A 15,400-nucleotide genomic window follows, 5' to 3' on the forward strand; every position below is an offset into this window, starting at 1 on the left:
AGTCAAAAGAAAAGCTAAGGCAAATTTTATCATGTTTCAATTGGAAAAAAGATATTTTACTATAAGATTTTATTTCTGAATATTTCTAAAAAAAATTAAGATATTTTTTAAATATTTACTAAAAGGTGGGAATTGAATTAAAAACTTTTGGTCTGTACTGGGAAATTGAAGCTTTTGGTCTGTTCCAGCTGCCTCTATTTTTAATATTAAATTTTATTATTACCAAAAAATAATGTATATATCAAAAACGTACAATAACACTATGACTAGTGGAGATTGAACCAATGGTAAAAACAAAACTAACCTTTGATTTTCATGTAAACAATGCTTTCCAGATAAAAGCATGGTCAAAATTTACTCTAATCATATTTTTGTATGATATCTTTGTAAACTATATTTCAAAATAATAAATAAAAGATGTTAAAAAAGAAAAAAAAAAGGACCTTTACATCTCCAAGAGACTAAGAGTCATCAAACCGAAAGACTTACACAATGCTTGAATATATACGACTCGTGAGAGACTGTAAGCATAGCATCAACCCACTCAACCTTACCCCAAACCTCACTTCCATTGCATCTTGTTTCTAAGGAAATCTCGGCATACCGAATTTTGTTTTCCCAACTGGGATTCCACATAACTAAAAGGTTTTCACCATATTTTACTATTCCAACCACTCTCCTGAGTTTTAAAACCTTAACACGGGGCTCACCCAATTCTCCAGCCAAACCCTTGACCACTTTCCACTTTCTACCCTTGGAGTAATAATACCAAATGTAATATCCCATGTGAGTGCAACCATAAATTACATTCTCTATCACACACCAAACCTCTATATATGCACTTGCTTTCTCTTTAACAACTTCCCATGTACCTTCTTTCGGCTCGTAAGTGTAGTCCTTTGTATCTCCCCTTACATAAAGCTTTCCTTGGAAAGCATTGAGTATTTTATATCTTTGTAACTCATTGCGTAGCTCATCATCATGAATCCGCAAGGCTCTCCAAGACTGAGTCTTTATGTCAAATACTTCAAACCAATTGGCGGATTTTTCTTTCCCGCAACCTCCCCTTACATATATTTTCTCATCAAGGTAAACCGCACATGCATCCTCTCGGGCCACGGTCATGTTAGGGGCGTCACGCCACGTGTGAGTACGACAATCAAGGATCCGAACAGAAGAAGACGGCTTCGCCAACGGTCCACCGATTATGTAGATTTCCGTACCAACCGCTACAGTGGAATGACCTGGTATGGGAGGAGAATGAGAAGAAGAGGAAGGTATCGGAACCAATACGTTTCCACTTGAATTCTCCTTAAAAATAAGCAGCTCCCCTCTCTGTTTGGTTAGGGTTTGATTAGGTTTCGCCCGAAGAATAAACCAGCTAGGACAAGGGTGATTGGGCAACTGTAAACAGACATAGACACATGTTTCGTTGGTTCCGATTTGAGATCGCGTCTTGTAGAGTTGTGTAGAAGATAGAAGAGAGCAGAAGCTCTTGGAGACGAGAGAGAGTGAAGGGTAATTCCATCTCGAGATACGGGCAAGAATGTTCTCTGTGATTTCGTCTGGTAATGACGAAATCGATACTGGCTGATGAATCTTCTTTCTCTTTTCAGCTACTTCGGGGGCCATTGTCGACCCGAATTGTAGTAGACGCGATGGAGAGGGAAGATGATATAATTAGGGTTAACTCTATATGATTAGGTCTTTATAAAATCACTTTAGTAAAAAGAAAGAGAGGTAAAATTAAGTCAATTATTTTTCATTAACATGACTAATTTTTTAAATTAATAATTTATAAATGATACTAAGAAATAACAAACCCATTAAAAAACGTAACATATCTTAAGTTTGGTTAATTAGCCATATTTCATTGCTTATGCTCTTAGTTGAAATGTTATCTTTTAAAACCTTAAGCGTGGAAAAAAACCCAACCGAAATCACTCTTTTAATCGACGTGCCTAGACCCAAATCAGCAAATCAATTTCTCAAACACAGCCAAAAACTGACAACTTGTTGCCTCTACAAGACTACAAGTTCCATGAACTGCTTTTAAATCCTGGCTCTGTTTCAAGCACACACCAAATCCGAACCCTTGACCTCGCTCTCCACTCTCTACTCTTTGAGGCATATACCACATGTAATAACCGGAGCTTGTATAACAATACATTACTTTTTATATGAGACACCACTCATTGGCGGATCCAGAAATTAATTTTATCCGGGGACAATAATATTAAATAAAAAAAACTATAATTTTATTAACATAAATGAATCTTCTAATTAAGTAAGTTAAAACATTTGATTAATTTTTTCAAGTTAACAAAAATGATTTAAAGTTATTTTATCATTGAAATATGAGCTTATTTACAAAGAAAACAAAAATAAAATTAGGATTTGTATTGTGTTTGAATTATATAGACTTTAAATTATAATATTATACAACACAAAACCTTTGTATAAGAAGAAAACATAATAATTGGGGGCATTAAACAAGTATTCAACAGGGGCATAATTAAAAATTCCTGTAAATTACACCAACTTTGAAAAATTTACCCGTGGCAAGTGCCCCCTTAATCGTAACTTACGTCCGCCCATGTCTATCCATGTACATTGATTGTAAACAGCAGATTGCTACGTAACTCGTCGGTTGCAGTATGTATGTAATCTACGTGAAACTAAAAAAGGTGTAAAATTAGCTCATTTGAGTGTAGTTTTTGGCTCTAGTTGATTTGAAGAAATGTCTCCAACAAATGATAAATTTTTTGTCTAATTTTAATTGCCACAAACTCGAATGTAAAAACCAGAGAAAGATTTTGATAAAGTAACAAAAAACAGTGACTCGACTAAGAAATTATTCAAATAAACTATCTTTTAGGACTCATCAAATCGAAACCACTACACAACTCAAGATGTCATCAACCGACTTGGGAACCGTAAGAAGAGTATTATCCCATTCCATCTTAACCCAAACCTCACCTCCATGGCGCTTCTCCAACGCCATCTTTGTGCACTTGATTATCCTTTTCTGTTTTGTCTCGTCTCCGTGAACTCTGGCCATCCACACAACTAAAAGTTTCCCACCACAGTTAAATAAATCAACCACACACCCCCGTGATAAGCAACATGTGCGGCGCTCAAGCAATACTTTCAAATTCGAACCCTTGACCACTCTCCACTTTCTACTCTTCGAGTCATACCACATGCAAGAATTTGAGGCTGTATAACAATACATTACATTCTCTATCACACACCAAGCATATATCAATGTGCTTCTTGAGAGCGTTTCTACAACTTCCCATGTATCTTTTTTGGGATCATAAGCATACAACTTCCCATGTATCTTTTGATGATCCAATGCATAAATCTTTCCTTGGAGGACACTCATTGAAAGACACCGATCGTCGCAACTTAACTCGTCGGCTCCATTGCTCGCCAAGAAACTCCAAGTCTGAGTCTTTATGTCCAATACTTCCATCCAAGCCATGGACTCGTCGTCTTCGTCGTAACCTCCCATTACATATATTTTCCCATCGAGATAAACCGCAGTCGCCTCCTCCCGAGCCACCTTCATGCTGGGGCCATCACGCCACGTGTGACTCCGACAATCAAGGATACGAACAGCTGAAGACGATGTTGATTCAAAGGGTGCACCGATTACGTAGATCTCCGAACCAACCGCTACGGTGGAAGCATATGGTACAGGTGGAGAATTTGAAGAAGAGTGTAGCGGAAGCAACGTATAGTCATTTAAAATCTCGCCGTTGTCAGTTAGGGTTTCGTCAGGTTTCATCCAGAGAGTGAACCATTGGGGAGATTGGTGCTTAGGCAACTCTAAGCAGAAATAAAAGCATGGTTCTATGGTTCCAATTTGAGATCGTGTAGTGTAGATATGGGGAGAAGAGAGGAGTGAGAGGAACCTTTTAGACACGAGAGAGAGATTAGGGTAATTCCATTTAGAGATACGTGCGAGACAATTCTCTAAGATTTCGTCTGGGAGTGATGAAATCGACGGTGACTGAGAATCAATCCTTTTTCCCTCCGGTGGTTCAACTTCTCCTGAAATCATGGTCGGCTGGAAATTGGGGAAGTAGCAAAAGCTTTGGAGAAGGGTTTTAATTAGTTTATTAAAAAACGAGCTTGCACTTATCTTATAATTGCAAAAACAAATATCTTTTGAATCTAATATTAAAACGAGCTTGCACTTGTCTTATAATTGCAAAAACAAATATCTTTTGAATCTAATTCATTGTTGGTTATTCAATCGCAATTATTTACTATTCAAATTCACGGTTGAGTACTTTGTAATATAATTTCACAAAGTGTGCAAGTTTTCTTGAAAGTTTATGGGCTTTTTTTTTTTTTGGGTATCAAGCACAATGGTATTTTGTGAAAAGGTCCACCAAAAAACAAAATTATATTTTTTCACGTTGCATATTGTTTGAGGATTTGAAAGGAAGAATAGATGCTTAGACAAGTTACTAAATTAAGAATATACTAATTAACTCAATAGTCTTTCTTTTGAGTATTATTTGTAGAGTTTGAGAGTGCAACTAATAGACCGAATTCCCAAATTTACATATAGAAAACAATGGCATCAAAGTTCTTATTATAAGTACTTGTAGAGTTTCTATTGTTAGTTGACATTGTCGATTAGTCTAATATTCGTCATGTTCATCGCTAAGTAAGTTGGTTGAAAAAAAAAAAAAGTTGGTTGCAAATATGTACTTCTATTTCGTTCTATAAATGACTGTTTGATTTTCATTTTTGTCACTTAAACAGAAATAGATATTACTTATTCTAGCTTTTGTTAAGTCAAAATTAAAAGAATCAAAGAGAAATCCACCATTGTTTCTACCAAAAAGATTCACTGCAGTTTTTTTTTTTGTTTGGTTAAACAGATTCACTGTAGTTAATGCCAAAGAAAAATAAGAGAAGAAACCCAGTTGGCCTCCGAAATGGCCCACTCAAATCTAGGAACTTTTTTTGTAGACATCATCATCCTTAATAAATTTTTGAATAATTTATTTGTCATGATGATCTCTTAGATCAATCCATGAAATACATCTTCATAATATTTTTGGCTCAAAATCTTATCATCGTTCCAACTTCCAGTGAATACAAGGAATATAGACGATCTTGATATAGCCGTAATGCTCCACATGTTCTCATCAACCATTTACCACACCGCTTAAAAATCTGATCAAAACTAGTCAGACCCAAAATAACCACTGCTTCCTTCCAATCTAAAATTCCAAAACAACATATTGGATCTACATTTTCAAATGGTTCTTTCTGCCTTTATCTTCAAATGGTAAAATTCCCTAAATAAATTGTAAGAATTGGAAATTACTTTGGTAAATACAGAACTTGCATTGAGTGGAGATTGAACCGTTAAATAAAAACAAAAAATGCAGACCACTGTGGTCTGTCTTGTAGTTAGGGGTGTCAAAATGAGCTCGCAACTCATGAGCTGGCTCAGCTCAGCTCGATTTTTCATGAGCACGAGTTCTGTTTTTTAGGCTCATTTAATAAATGAGTTATGTGATCGAGATTTTTTTAGATCGCGAGTTATATGACCGAGCTTTAATGAACATGAGCTAGCTCATGAGCTCGACTTTTTTTTAGAAATATATATATTTATATATATCTTTTCCATTTAAATTAAACAAAAATAGAATTATTCTTTTAGAAAATTTGTGTGTTTTAACATATTAATTTTAGAAGATAATATAAGTAATATAGAAATAATCCTTTTAAAAATTTATCTAAAACGTTTCCTAAAAAAAAAAAAAGGAATCATCTTATTTAGATATTATCTAAAACGTTTATTTGTAGATGAAGACAATGAAGATGTTGATGTAGGATCATCTTAAGAGCAAGAGTAACACGGAATAGATTCTTGATCATTCCATATTTATATTATCTTTAATTAATTTAATTTAATTGTTAGGATTTATTATTTGAGATTTTTTTTGTTTGGTGTTTTGAGATTATTTTTTTTCTTGGATTTATTTTCATTATTTAACTTTAGAATTAATTATGTTATTGGATTTATTTTAATTTTTGAAAAAAAATTAAAATTATTTTTGTTATTATATTTATTTGTTATGAGCTCGCGAGCTAGCTCATATAACTCGTGACCAAGATGATCTGAGTACGAGTTTATATATTGAAGTTCATCTAATAAATGAGCTGAGCTGAGTTAGCTCATGAAATGCCCGAACTCATCATAAGCTGAGCCGAGTTGAGCTAGCTAGCTCATTTTGACACCCGTCCTTGTAGTACTCTTTTCACTGGAACCCATTTATGCTTTTTAATTTTAATTTTTATTTCATCATAAATCAAGAAAGAGTTTTTTTTTTCTTCCTCGAAGCAGTAAAATCTACTACAACAGTCAAAGAGAGAGAGATAGAGAGCAAACATGCTTGCTTAATTCACGGAATCGAGACGTTTCTATAAACCCAATTTTATATATTCAGCTGGAATCCGAACTCTGATATAGAAAGCACACAACGTTCACCTCCACTGACTTGTCTCTATCTCTAAATCTCTCTTGCGTCACTAAAAAGTCGGTGCTTCCTACTTAAGTGTTCTTGAGAGTGAGACGTTTCATTTCTGGGTTTAAGTCAGTAGAAGAAACACTTGAGTGAAGTTTAAAGCTTTGAGAAAGACAGATTATGAAAATGGGTACAAGACTGAATCTAATCTTCTGCATTTGTGTCTCCATTGTTGCCTTCTTGGGTATGTCTTTACTCTCAAATCCTCTTTTGGGTATCTTCCATTTTTATCTTTGGGTCTGCAATTACTTAATTTTGTCTTCTTTATGTTAAAGTTCGCTGCTTTACTTTGTGTTCTGTGGGTTTAATCTATGTTTCAGTTCTTGTCTGAAAATCTCGAATCTGTTAGCTTTGAACTACTATAGGGTGTTTAGAATCGACATTTGAGAATCAAAAGCAGCAATTTTTGAGACTTGTTTTGTGGATTTGTAAGAAATCTCAATGTCTTTATGAAATTTGTTGCAGATTTTGGTAAGGCAAGCAAGATTGGGATATGTTATGGAAGAAATGCTGATAATCTTCCGAGTCCTAACAGAGTCTCTGAGCTAATCCAACATCTCAACATCAAATTTGTTCGAATCTATGACGCCAACATTGATGTTCTCAAAGCTTTTGCAAACACTGGAGTCGAGCTTATGATTGGTGTTCCTAACGCTGATCTACTTGCATTTGCTCAGTTTCAATCCAATGTAGATACTTGGCTTAGCAACAACATCCTCCCTTATTATCCAGCTACCAAAATCACTTCGATTTCTGTCGGTCTTGAAGTAACTGAAGCACCAGACAATGCCACTGGTCTAGTTTTACCTGCGATGCGAAACATTCACACTGCTCTTAAGAAGTCTGGTTTGGATAAAAAGATCAAGATCTCGAGCTCACATTCCCTTGCTATCTTGTCTCGCTCGTTCCCGCCTTCATCGGCTTCTTTCAGCAAGAAGCACTCAGCGTTCTTGAAACCAATGCTTGAGTTCTTGGTTGAGAATGAGTCTCCGTTTATGATCGACTTGTATCCGTATTATGCTTACAGAGATTCCACTGAAAAGGTTCCGTTGGAGTACGCTCTATTCGAGTCATCTTCGCAGGTTGTTGACCCTGCGACGGGTTTGCTTTACTCCAACATGTTTGATGCTCAGCTTGACGCTATCTATTTCGCCTTGACGGCTATGAACTTTAAGACCGTTAAGGTTATGGTCACTGAGTCGGGGTGGCCGAGTAAAGGCTCACCTAAAGAGACGGCTGCAACTCCTGATAACGCTCTGGCTTACAATACCAACCTCATCCGCCATGTCATCGGCGATCCAGGTAATCTTTTTATGATCCAAAGTTATGATCTTTAGTTACAAAGATAAATGGAAACATTTTATGAACTGATTTGTTTGCTTTTGGTTAGGTACTCCTGCAAAGCCTGGAGAAGAGATAGATGTGTACTTATTCTCGTTGTTCAATGAGAACCGGAAGCCCGGGATAGAATCTGAGAGAAACTGGGGAATGTTCTACGCGAACGGAACAAATGTTTACGCTTTAGACTTTACTGGGGAAAACACTACCCCAGTTTCTCCAACAAATTCAACCATGGGTACCAGTCCAAGTCCAAGTTCAAGTCCAATTAGCGGTAACTCGACCGTAATCATTGGAGGAGGAGGAGGAGGAGGGGGAGGAAGCAAGAAATGGTGTATTGCTTCTTCACAAGCTCCAGTGACGGAACTGCAGACCGCGTTGGACTGGGCTTGTGGTCCTGGAAATGTTGATTGTTCCGCTGTTCAACCAGACCAACCTTGCTTTGAACCAGACACTGTTCTCTCACACGCATCGTATGCGTTCAACACTTATTACCAACAGAGCGGAGCAAGCAGCATAGATTGCAGCTTTAATGGAGCCAGCGTTGAAGTCGACAAGGACCCAAGTAAGTATTTGCATACACACACTTTCCAAAACACATCTTTAGAGTAAATGTGTAACCAGAGTAGTCTCATTTGAGCTCTATAAATTGCAGGTTATGGTAACTGTTTGTACATGATTGCTCCGGCTACCGACGGGTGAGTTCTCTCTCGGTTTACTCAACTATGCAACTAAAAAACCAAATCGTTTTTGTTGATGGTTGTTGTTACTTTTGCAGATTCAACAGAACAATGGCGGGTAATATCACTGGAAATATAACTGCCATTGATTCTCCCTTGGCTTCGCCTTCGTCAACCAATGAAGCATTCAGACAAATGGTGATTTCCCTTGCAGTCTCTGTTTTGTTGCCGTGTTTTGTAATTTGTTTGAGTATTTGATGACATTCTTTTGTCTGAAGTTTTGAGTAGTGACTGAACTAAACTAGAATTTAGCCGAACTGTTAAACCGGTAATTTCATTCACCGCTTAAATGGTCATGTATTTGTGTGGTTCGAATCACAAACTAAAAGAACCTGAACCTGGTCGAAAACAAATGATCAAGACCACTTCACAAACTCAAATTTTTTTTATACCAAACCGTAATTATTTCATTACTCAAATCGAAAACCAGAGATACATTATGAAATACAGTAGTACAAGGAAGAGAAAAACATGAAAGCCATCATAGGAGGGAATCAAAACCATAACATCAAATATGATTGTTTCTTAGTTCTTTTTAAGAGTATAACTTTGTTTGATGCACAACAACAATCAAATCACAATACATGGCAGAAGAGTGCTTCTCTAGTGAAGAAGAACCTGAAAAATGAGATTGGTTTCAAGCACTTTATGTGAACTTAGAGACCAGACTCGATAAGGTAATCACCAAGCCTCTCGACGACCAAGTTGCATTGCCCTCCAGTCATGGGTTCATCATAGATGCCAAAGACTAGAGCTTGAGTAGTCTTCTTGATAGTGACTCCACCAGGCCCCTGCAAGAAGTAAGCATGAACTTAAAAAGACTGATCCTTTTTTGATTCTTGTCGAATTCGATTTCTGTTGAAAAATGTTACCTTTTTCCCTCGGATGACGGCTCCAGCCTCACCTTGGACAACCATGTACTTTTCACCGCCAAGAAAAAGCCCGGTTGGGGCAAGATGTCCGGCTTCTTCAAAGTCTTTGTTGATTCCTTCTATCTCTGCAGGCTTCAACTAAAACATGAACAAGAAACAACAACAAAGGCAATTAGCTTCAACAAATCCTTCACTGAGCAAAGTAAAATCATCCAACAATTCATATGCAATGACCCTAAGATGATCTCATATTCAAGTAAAAAATCCCAAATTTTGAAGAATTTGGTGAAAAGTTTTATCATCTGAAAGAAGATAAGATTCTGTGAAACCATGAAAATCTCAGAATCAAACTCGATTCAATCAGTGAGATTTCAGAGAGAACAAGTCAAAGGTTAGCAAATCAAAACCAGATCCAAGTTTCTTCAGATCGGATCACAAGGTAAAAACCCTAAAATCAAACGATCGAATCAGATCGATGAACTTAATTGAAACAGAGGATCGGAGAAAACGTGAGAAGAAGGAGGAAGAACCTGAGGGAAATGAGAGCTCTGAGCCCAGACACTGCCGTCTTGGCCTAAGATGGCGGCGTGTTTGAGGTGGTTACCTTCGACCTCGCACATGAGATGGTCATCGACGTACGATTGCCACGACATCTTTCTTCTTCTTCTCCGGCGAGATTGTTTCTTCTTCTTCTTCTTCTTCTCTCTATCTCTCGCTTCTGGATGCTTCTTCTTCTTCTCTCTATCTCTCGCTTCTGGATGCTTCTTCTTCTTCTCTTGCGTGCTTTGGTTTGTAGACTTGGAAAACCTTTGAGCTTTAAATTAATAACACGCTTTAGGCTTTTTCTAATTTAATTTCTATTGGAAGAAAATTCCATTACATACAATACATATTTATTTATTATTTTACAACTTGATATTTTTTTTTTTTTTTCCCTCAATTTTACAACTTGATAAAGACAACTAAAGAAATACCAAAATAACGATTCTTATGAAGTTAAATTATACTAACGAATAGTATATTTAAAAATTGCTAAATAAATGTGCGGTGACATTTTTACCTAGTGAAACGTTTCAGATTTTATTAGAACAAATCAAGTTTACATAAATAAACAATACTAGAGATTTTTTTTAGCAAAAGAAAACAATAGTAGAGATTTTAATTCCCAAAAATCAAAGTATAGAGATCGAAGTATGGCCATGATTTGTTTACAGGGTGGATATGCTCTTGCATTGTGTGCCATACACAAAAATATTCCAATTATTTAGGTCCACCCTTTACAATTTAATGTTCTCCTCTTCTAATATCATTTTCAATAAATGTTTCTTAATTATTACCCGAAAATTAGAAAGAAAGTTTTAAGTATAATCTTTTTATATTCCGAAAATATAAACATTTTGTGATATTGAAGAAAACAGAGAAACAGTCGCTTATTTTTAGTCGTACTCTTAAGAGATGTATGTGTGCATCGTATTGATTCAAAGTGAATAATCAGAGAGATAATAAAATTTTCGTTACATATAAATACGAGAAAAAAAAAGATTTGAGATTCGATTTCTCGATGAGCTGTTAGATTAGAACATAACAAAGACAGATGGGATGTGAATGATTTTCCGACATAATTGTACTATTATTATTTATTACTTTCCTATTAAAGATTAAAGTTGATGAATGAATTCTGCCTGTTACCACTTTTCTTTCTCATGTTTTTTTCTTTTTTTTCTTCGTATGAATGAAACCGCTAAAAAAGATTGCGTTGCGTATCAGTTTTTTCTGTTGACAATAATACTATGAGTGTTGTTGATAACATGTGTTAAGTGCTTGTGTAAATGTTGAAAGTGTTTTACACAAAAAAGGCAAAAGAGAAAACAACCAAAACAGGCATATAAATAAGAAACCAAGGCAAAGAGAGTAAGCCTTTAGGCTTCAGCTTTCTTAAAATTTTGCTAGGAGGAGAAACCAGGAAGGTCCATTAGCCCAAACTTATAATATTAAGTAGAAAAAGATGCAAATCACTCAAAGAAAAAAAAAAATTAAGAGAAACAATGGCCTTATATAAAAAAATGTAGAAGGTGGAACATTGTAAGAATTGATTCTAGAGACCCTGTTCGAGGAGGTAATCACCCAACCTTTCGACGACCATGTTGCACTGTCCTGGTGTCACTGGCTCTTCATAGATCCCAAACACACATGACTGGCCTGTTTTCTTTATCGTTATGCCTCCTGCTCCCTAATTGATACAAACATACAGTATATTGAATAAGAATCCTCTTCAACATGTTATATTTGCATCCAAAAACATGTCACATCTGATCATGAATTTACTGATTAGGTTACCTTCTTGCCACGGATTACAGCCCCGGGCTCGCCTTGGATAACCATGTACTTAGCTCCTGCTAGGAATAACCCTGTTGGTGCCAAGTGACCCGGTTCATCGAAATCTTTCATTATATCACTGAACTCCTGTCCCTTGAACTATCAAAGACCAAAGCACGATTATTGATTACCATGAGACAACATTCATCATTTGTTTGAAACGTATATATAAAACTATTAAAAGCTTTAGACAATTATGACTTTGGAAAATATGCTTGGTGACCTTGTAGCATTTCATATCAATAGGACAAAGAAGAAATGTTTAAAGATTGAATTCCCTATTATTGGTTCAATGTTTTTTTTTTCTGGTTTCTTGATAAAATTATTGGTTCATTGCTTTTACCTAAACTTCATTAGATCCACAGTACTTGAAGATTATCCTCAAATCTATCGATCGGCAAAACAAGATTCAAAGAAACACAAACACACACAATACACTACATATATATCCCATTACAAACATCGATAGAATATAATCAAAACATGATCCATGATACATGATCTAAATCACATTGTAATCAGACAAATATCATATTGGATACCAACAACAGTATCATGATCTAAATCACATTGAGATCAAACACAATGACAATGAAATCAAATACCTGAGGAAAGTTGGAGCTCTGAGCCCAAACGCTACCATCATGACCAACGATAGCAGCAGCGGTAAGGTGGTGTCCTTGACCATCGCCAACATCACACATCAAATGCTCATCAACGTAAGTTTGCCACGACATCTTCTCCTTCTCCTTCTTTTCTTATTCTTTTTCTTCTTCTTTGTTTATGATCTATGCGTTATGTGCAGCGTGGGGGACTTTGTCCTTCAGATAAATAGGAGAGGAATGAACAAGAATCATTTTAAACCGTTGGATCACATAGACAAATTCTCAACCCTACATCGTTTTTTTTTGTTTTCCAAAATAACAAGGATTGATTTTCAATTAGTGCTGCTCTTTCGCCTTTGTTATAGCTTCATCATTATTTCCCTAATTGCCACGTCTACTTTCTTCCTTTTCCTAATTTCCCCTATTTACGATCACCAACGGAATTTGAAAGGAAGGAAGGAATGATTGATTACTCGTAATCAATGGAGTAATAATTTTTTTTGCCAACCAATAATAAATTATGTCCTTAAATTGAAACTTGTTACGACCAATCTCTTTAGTCACGAATTTTATAATTTATCTTGTTACGACCAAAACTCTTCTGTCACTAATTTCAACTAGTGATTGATTACTTGTCACAGTTTTGCTGTCAGTTTAAGTGAAACGCTGCCGTTTAGTGTTATTCGTTTGTTAAACTGTCCTATGAGGAATGAAGAATGTAGAAGACCAACTTTCTTCAGGAGATTGATTATATACGTAAAACGGCAAAAAGGATTTGAAAACAACATTGTATTAAAACCTCAAAGATTCTTCCTACAAAGTCATATATTGAAAAACTGTACTGCTCGAAAACACAAAGCTACCTGGGACTTGTTAGTGGCATTGTTTGAAAAACATTTAGGATTATGAAAACAACGAAACGCAAGAAAATTTCTATTTCAGTCGGTGAGACGATATGATCGACCTCTGAATGCTGTGTTTGAACTCTCTGGTGGGGCACGAGCGCTTGAATAAGCTCCTCCTCCTCCTACTCCTCCTCCAGCACCGGGTCCTGCTGCTCCTACACCACCTGCTTGTCGAACACTTGCTACCGGAGCTCCAATTCGCCATCTTGCTACGATTTTATTACTGTTGAGAATGTCAAGGGATAACAGCAAAACAAAAACTGAGAAGCGACAGAAGCAATCATTTGGAAATAATCGAGAATCAAGGATACACCCATTTTGGGGTTTTCAGGTAGTTTTTTCCGGTAGCGAGAGGGTGGAGGACTGTTAGGAAGTAGTATAGATGTCCGGCTATGATTCCAAGAAGATCTGGCATGATCGGAGAACCGAAGATAACATCGAGTGCTAGCATTGCCCATGGGAGGTAGAAAGCCTGTGGAGTTTTTACAACTTGCACCATTAACATCACATACTAAAGAGTGAGTTTGATGCACGGATGAGCTTACATAAGAAACACATTCAGTACCTTGAGAGTGACAAGACCGTATAGGCTGATGTTGGCATTTGGAAATTCCCTGCTCCAGAGGTATAGAAGCATGAACACAAGCGAAACTCCAAGGAAAGGCGTCCAGAAAAATGGTATGACTGATAAAACCTGAAATTCGAACAAGGTAACTGTTTCACCACACAGATTCACTAGTATGAATACCTTCCAAAAGCTTGTTTATTCAAGCCTGATTCAATTCTTTGAGAGCTTCTGATTATCTCGGCTTTGGGATATCTCAAAAGTTATGTACCAGCTATTATCACATACTACACTGGGGTTCTGAAAGAACCAATAACTAGAATTATAGGGAGGGCTTTACATACCAATAGAGTGAAGGATCCAAAGATCATCATCCACAAAAAGTCTGCGGTCCGCCTTTCAAACGGCCCTTTCTCGAGTTGAACTCCATATCTTGCTCTGCACAACCATTTAAAAGAGTATGTTACGATAAAAATCGAAATTAACCTTCTTCATATAGGTGTGAAAGATAGTACTCACATCATCAAAAGACGTATTCCGAAATTGATAGAGAAACCACCGAGGAAAAAGAAGTTTGATATCAGCCTCCATATCTGATCAAATTGCACAATGAATCAGGAACTTGGGATGACACAGTTTTGTAAGAAAGGAAAATCAGAAAAAGAAGAATGATCTCTTTTACCTGGAACTGCTTAAGTACAAGTTGAGGAAATAAAGCAATGTGGACAGGAGCAACTAAGCCAAGCTGGTTGGCTATAGTAGTGAAAAGGCACAACGTACCATAAGCCTTGGTTATTGGTGGAAGTGAGTTATAGTATCTGCAATCAAAAATTTACCAAATAACAAACCATCTTAGAAACAATTTGACGGATATTGTTAAATCAAAGCATACTTATTCCATCCATCTACATCAAGATCAGCTAACCTAAGGACCAGTTAAATTCTGGGCACTAATTAGCTAAGAATCTCTCGATCAAAAATCAAATCGAAGCTAAGTTCGATACAAGGAAACGGAGAACTCACTCGCCAGGAGAAGACATGTTCGTCGATTTTCCAAGATCCGGAAGTTCTGAGTCCGATTCAAGATTCGATATCCGATATAGATTTGAGCTTAACGTTGTGAGAGAGAGAGAGAGAGAGCACCGCAAAATAGAGAAGCTAGAACGTTCCTGAGTTTTTTTTATTTATTTTTTTTTTTTTGCTTTCTAAATCATGTGAAAATCACTTGTTAGGCAGCTGCGTAACTTATCCAATGATATTTTGCCACGTCGTGTTTATTCACCAGATTGATAACGTGGCACGTTTTTATTGGTTTTGTTAGTTTATAATTATTCTTTCAGTTTGTGATGAATTGTAATCGTGTTTTGGTAATATTTGTGGCCGACTATTATCATTTGTTACGCATTATAATGCATAATTCTAATTAGATAAACCAATTC

General features: G+C 36.3%; 6 protein-coding genes across 6 annotated transcripts; 1 reads left to right on the plus strand and 5 right to left on the minus strand.

Moving 5' to 3' along the window:
- Positions 1-440: 440 nt before the first annotated feature.
- On the minus strand, positions 441-1,739 carry LOC9305507 (F-box/kelch-repeat protein At5g39560). Its single transcript, XM_002869390.2, has one exon. The coding sequence runs from the start codon at positions 1,630-1,632 to the stop codon at positions 472-474; it is 1,161 nt and encodes a 386-aa protein (XP_002869436.1). The 5' UTR covers positions 1,633-1,739; the 3' UTR covers positions 441-471.
- A 1,115-nt stretch (positions 1,740-2,854) lies between these two features.
- On the minus strand, positions 2,855-4,094 carry LOC9305508 (F-box/kelch-repeat protein At5g39560). Its single transcript, XM_002869391.2, has one exon. It carries the CDS (start codon positions 4,067-4,069, stop codon positions 2,885-2,887), a length of 1,185 nt encoding a protein of 394 aa, XP_002869437.1. The 5' UTR covers positions 4,070-4,094; the 3' UTR covers positions 2,855-2,884.
- A 2,356-nt stretch (positions 4,095-6,450) lies between these two features.
- On the plus strand, positions 6,451-8,928 carry LOC9305509 (glucan endo-1,3-beta-glucosidase 12). The gene is made up of 5 exons (XM_002867366.2): positions 6,451-6,744; positions 7,026-7,862; positions 7,951-8,463; positions 8,554-8,596; positions 8,677-8,928. Exons 1-5 carry the CDS (start codon positions 6,681-6,683, stop codon positions 8,834-8,836), a joined length of 1,617 nt encoding a protein of 538 aa, XP_002867412.2. The 5' UTR covers positions 6,451-6,680; the 3' UTR covers positions 8,837-8,928.
- Positions 8,929-9,018: 90 nt separating this feature from the next.
- LOC9303485 (profilin-2) lies at positions 9,019-10,305 on the minus strand. Its single transcript, XM_002869392.2, has 3 exons — positions 10,041-10,305; positions 9,511-9,648; positions 9,019-9,429 (listed from the first exon to the last, which is right to left on the minus strand). The coding sequence occupies exons 1-3, from the start codon at positions 10,161-10,163 to the stop codon at positions 9,295-9,297; spliced, it is 396 nt and encodes a 131-aa protein (XP_002869438.1). The 5' UTR covers positions 10,164-10,305; the 3' UTR covers positions 9,019-9,294.
- A 1,002-nt stretch (positions 10,306-11,307) lies between these two features.
- On the minus strand, positions 11,308-12,644 carry LOC9305510 (profilin-3). The gene is made up of 3 exons (XM_002869393.2): positions 12,492-12,644; positions 11,848-11,985; positions 11,308-11,740 (listed from the first exon to the last, which is right to left on the minus strand). The coding sequence occupies exons 1-3, from the start codon at positions 12,621-12,623 to the stop codon at positions 11,606-11,608; spliced, it is 405 nt and encodes a 134-aa protein (XP_002869439.1). The 5' UTR covers positions 12,624-12,644; the 3' UTR covers positions 11,308-11,605.
- Positions 12,645-13,263: 619 nt separating this feature from the next.
- LOC9305511 (derlin-1) lies at positions 13,264-15,146 on the minus strand. Its single transcript, XM_002869394.2, has 7 exons — positions 14,985-15,146; positions 14,644-14,779; positions 14,481-14,554; positions 14,306-14,399; positions 13,962-14,090; positions 13,708-13,868; positions 13,264-13,619 (listed from the first exon to the last, which is right to left on the minus strand). Exons 1-7 carry the CDS (start codon positions 14,999-15,001, stop codon positions 13,430-13,432), a joined length of 801 nt encoding a protein of 266 aa, XP_002869440.1. The 5' UTR covers positions 15,002-15,146; the 3' UTR covers positions 13,264-13,429.
- Between the last annotated feature and the right edge of the window lie 254 nt (positions 15,147-15,400).

The sequence above is a fragment of the Arabidopsis lyrata genome (genome assembly GCF_000004255.2).
Source record: "Arabidopsis lyrata subsp. lyrata unplaced genomic scaffold ARALYscaffold_7, whole genome shotgun sequence".
In the NCBI taxonomy this organism is placed as follows: domain Eukaryota; kingdom Viridiplantae; phylum Streptophyta; class Magnoliopsida; order Brassicales; family Brassicaceae; genus Arabidopsis; species Arabidopsis lyrata.